The 4,867-nt window shown below is 38.7% G+C and overlaps 1 protein-coding gene across 2 annotated transcripts in view; it reads left to right on the top strand.

Moving 5' to 3' along the window:
- LOC140420890 (interferon-inducible GTPase 5-like) overlaps nt 1–4,511 on the top strand; it is a 59,034-nt gene extending 54,523 nt beyond the window's left edge. For both annotated transcript variants that reach the window (XM_072505008.1, XM_072505009.1), the window contains one exon: nt 145–4,511. In XM_072505008.1, the coding sequence (XP_072361109.1) occupies nt 145–1,348 (1,204 nt within the window). In that variant the 3' untranslated portion in view covers nt 1,349–4,511. The remainder of the gene's footprint in view (nt 1–144) is intronic.
- The last annotated feature ends 356 nt before the right edge of the window (nt 4,512–4,867 follow it).

The raw sequence follows: 4,867 nt of genomic DNA, 5'->3' as shown, positions 1-4,867 counted from the left end.
TGAAATACCTTTTAGTGTTGCAGATAAATTATTCCAGCTCCAGTGATTTCTGATTAAAAAATCAATCAGTTCCAATTGTACTTTCCTTTCTATCTTTGATTGGGGAGATTATTCACAGTGTAACATTTCCATTCTGTTCCACAGAGATCAACAGTCTTCCACCTCTCCATTCTTCAATCAGAAAGAGCTCCAAGGTCTCAGTTCTGCCTATGAAGGGGGTGGGCTGGAAAAGGCTGTTTCTCTGATACAGAAAAAGATAACAAATTTGGAGGGTATAGAGCTGAACATCGCGGTGACAGGAGAATCAGGCACAGGGAAATCCACCTTCATCAATGCAATGAGGGGACTCCGACAAGGTGATAAGGGAGCCGCTAAAGTAGGAGTCAAACAAACCACAATGAAACCAACCCCGTACCGTCATCCCACCCTACCGAATGTTTGTTTCTGGGATCTGCCAGGAGCTGGAACACCAGATTTCACAGCAGATAAATACCTGGCGGAAATGAATTTCGAACAATATGATTTTTTTATCATTATCATCCACGCTCGATTCAAAGGAAATGACATAAAACTCGCCAGAGAGATTAAACAGCTGAGGAAGGATTGCTACTTTGTTCGATCTAAAATTGATAATGATCTTCATTCGATGAAAATGGGTGGGATGAAATGTAATGAAAAAGAAGAACTGAGAAAGATCAGGGATGACTGTGTCAGCAAGTTGAAAGAGGCTGGCATTTCATCACCCGACATTTTCCTGATATCAAGCTTTAAAATTAATCAGTTTGATTTTCCTGCATTGCAGGAAACCCTCTCAAAGAACCTCAATGATATAAAGAAACATGCTTTCATGTTGTCACTTCCAAACATAACAGTGAAGATTATAGATCAGAAAAAGAACTCATTGAAAGTAAAAATCTGGATGTTGGCCACAATGTCCGGAGCAGTGGGAGCGGTGCCAATTCCTGGTTTGTCCTTTTCTTGTGACATTGGAATACTGGTTACAGCAATCATACAGTTCCGTCAATATCTGGGTCTGGATGATGCCTCTCTTCAAAGACTGGCTAATATTGCCGGGAAACCTGTGGGAGATCTGAAAGCCGTGGTGAAAACTCCCCTGCTGGGTGAAATAAATAAGGATTTTGTGGTCAGAATGTTAACGGGTTCTGTTTTTGTTGGAATTTCAGTAGCTGAAGCTGTCTTTGACTTCATACCAGTCTTTGGTTCGCTCTTTGGAGCAGCATCATCATTTGGCATCACCTACAAGCTGTTAAATAATGTACTGGATGAGCTTACAGAGAACGCACAGAGAGTGGTGGAGGCTGCCTTTGGGACTGCTCCAAAACATTAGTACATTGAACTCCAGTAATATATTAAATATTCAGGAAAGGAAAAGAACACAAATGTTTATATGGCATCTGCCAAATCGTCAGATCATCCCAAACTGTTCTGCAGATAATCAAGCATTTTTGAAGTGTTGGTCACTGTTGTAATGTAGGCAAATATTGCAGCCAGTTTGTGCATCGCACGCTCCAAAATAATTCAATAAATGCAATTAAGGACAAGTTAATTTCCATTGAATAATGTTTGTTGAGGAATAATATTCCCCAGAACACCAGGGGAACTCCCCTGAGCTTGCACAAATTAAGTCAAGAAATCATTTACATCGACACAAACAGTCAGACGTGGCTTCGGTTTAATGTCTCAGTTGGGAAAAACACATTTCCACCATTACTGCAGTCAGTATTTCATTGGAATATGACTTGGATTGTGTGTTCATATCTCTGGAATAAATGGAAGCAAGTTCCACAATTATAATATTTTCATATCGAACAAAATTCATTTTCTCTCCATTTCACCACATTGCAAGTTCTGCGTTTATTCTGGATTTCAATGGTCAGAGGATTCTGCATTCATTTCACTTCATTACTGTCACTGTTCTTCAGTTAATCAGAGTTTCTTTTTCAACAAAAGTATATCAGGAGACTGTCATGATATGCAGTCATGCACATAATGAGATACAGACAGGCAGTGACTGAAAGCTAATCACAGCTAATCAACAGAGAGAACAGGACATAACCAATCAGCAGGCAGAACATTACTGGTGGTTTCCCACTATAAAAAACACGAGACACTGGCACTCCGCCTCTAGTCAGGGTGTATATATCACATATAGCCTTCTACATGTGGCTAAGAGCTAGTCTGGTCAAGTCAGACAGAGGATTCACACTTAGGTTAGCAGAGAGTCGCACTCACAGAGAACTGTGCTAACTGTTTAGCAGGTTCAATAAATCGGATTGAACTAACTTCAAGGTTTGGAGTATCTTTTAAGTAAAGCTGCATCCAGTTGTAGCCCGTGTTATCTCAGGGTGCTTAACATGACAGAGACGTAATTGTAGCTGAAACAGGGTATAAGGACTTTGCATTCTCTGAGTGCTGAATATATTTATGTGAATCCAATGACTGCAGAAATCTAGGACTCCCAATAACCAAATTAAATATTATAATCATCATTTATTTTTAATTGTGTTCACTCAATGTCACAGCCTCGCTGCAAGAGTGGTAAAAGTATCAATTGGGAAAATTATCAAGAGTCAGATTCTGTTCAAGTGCTGACTGTATTGAATTGGGTCTTTATGTTCAATGGTTGAGTTCTGAAGGAATTTTCCAGTATGTCTCTTCACAAATTGTGAAATTTAGCATCTACAACTTGCCACTTTCTGATTGATAAACAAGGATATTCCAGTCAAAATGTGGTAACTGAATGAGAGAAATCCCAGCAATCATGTACGTTTTACAACAGTCTGGAGCTGACTGCAATATAATTCACTGGCATAGAGTCAATTGCACTGTAATCCAATATTATAGAGTCAATTGCAGTATAATCCAATAGTATAGAGTCAATTGCAGTGTAATCCAATATTATAGAGTCAATTGCAGTATAATCCAATAGTATAGAGTCAATTGCAGTGTAATCCAATATTATAGAGTCAACTGAAGTGTAATCCAATAGTATAGAGTCAACTGCAGTGTAATCCAATACTATAGAGTTAATTGCAGTATAATCCAATAGTATAGAGTCAATTGCAGTGTAATCCAATTGTATAGAGTTAATTGCAGTGTTATCCAATATTATCGAGTTAATTGCAGTATAATCCAATAGTATAGTCAATTGCAGTGTAATCCAATTGTATAGAGTTAATTGCAGTGTTATCCAATATTATCGAGTTAATTGCAGTGTAATCCAATATTATAGAGTTAATTGCAATGTAATCCAATAGTATAGAGTTAATTGTAGTGAAATCTAATATTATAGAGTCAATTGCAGTGTAATCCAATCGTATAGTTAATTGCAGTGTAATCCAATAGTATAGAGTTAATTGCAGTGTAATCCAATGCTATAGAGTTAGTTGCAGTGTAATCCAATAGTATAGAGTCAATTGCATTGTAGTCCAATCATATAGAGTCAACTGCAGTGTAATCCAATCGTATAGAGTCAATTACAGTGTTATCCAATCAGATAGAGTTAATTGCAATGCAATCTGATAGTATAGAGTTAATTGCAGTGAAATCCAATATTATAGTTAATTTCAGTGTAATAAAATAGTAGAGTCAGTTTCAGTGTAATCCAATAGCATAGAGTCAACTGCAGCAATCGACCCAACCCTCATTTAAACTTCAACAGCCATGTCACCCAGGCCTGTTGGTTAGGCAGACTTGAGATCAGGCCAAATTGCCTCTTTCATTCTATCCCAAATAAAATTACAGTCATTCTCAAAATATATCAATTTTATAAACCTCATAAGGAAAGATGTGAATGCATTGGAGGGAGTGCAGAATAGGTTTACAAGAGTGGTTCCAGGGATGAGAATGTTGAATAATGAGGGTGGAATGGCGAGGTTGGGACTGTTGTCTTTGGAGAGAAGAAGGCCGAGAGGAGATTTGATAGAAATGTTCAAAACCATAAGGAGGCTGGAAAGAATAGATAGGGTGAAACTGTTCCTCATCGTATAAGGATCAAGAACCAGAATGGACAGATTTAAAGTGATTTGCAAAAAAAGCAAATGTGATGTGAGAATTTTTTTTTTCACAATGCGAGTGGTTGGGGTGCGGAATGCACTGCCTGGAAGGGGTGGAGGGAAGTTCCGTTGAAGCATTCAAGAGGGCATTAGATGATTATTTGAAGAGAAACAATATGCCGTGGTATAGGGTAAAGGCAAGGAAATGGCACTAAGTCATGGTGCTTGTTTGGAGAGCCAGCGAAAACATGATGGGCTGAATGGTGTCCTTTGGCACCATTATAATTCTGTAATTCTGTTAATTGCATCATATGTTACAGCATAAAATTATATGAAGTATAATCCAATATTATGCAGCCAAATAGAATTGAACTAAGGCTCTGTGTCTATCATTCAAAATTGACATTAATTGCTATCTTTTCAATTATTATTTTGACAAATGGAATATCTTTGAGTGGGAGAATCGATGAAATAAAGATATCTTCAGCATCACAATTATTGTGTCATTTTCAGTTCATGGGTTGAATTTTCTGCTTCTCCCTCCACCCCATCCCTTGTGCACCAATAGCAAGAAAACAGCGATCTTGAAAACATGAGTGTTGAACAGCCTTCCATTGCACTTTCCCACCCACAACCTCTACCATCTAGAAGGACAAGGTCAGCAGATTAATGCGAACACCAGCACCTGGAAGTTTCCCTCCAAAACTGACTTGCAACTACATTGCCGTTCCATAAACAAGGGGCTGGATTCTCCGCCGGCGGGATGCCCCATTTTGCCAGCAGCCCGAGGTTTTCCTGACGGCATGGGGCTGCCCCACAATGGAAAATCCCATTGACCAGTCAGCGTGATG

The sequence above is a fragment of the Scyliorhinus torazame genome, chromosome 5 (assembly GCF_047496885.1).
Source record: "Scyliorhinus torazame isolate Kashiwa2021f chromosome 5, sScyTor2.1, whole genome shotgun sequence".
NCBI classification, from domain to species: domain Eukaryota; kingdom Metazoa; phylum Chordata; class Chondrichthyes; order Carcharhiniformes; family Scyliorhinidae; genus Scyliorhinus; species Scyliorhinus torazame.
The sequence above is the reverse complement of the archived record's forward strand: the minus strand, read 5'-3'. Positions and strand labels throughout refer to the sequence as shown.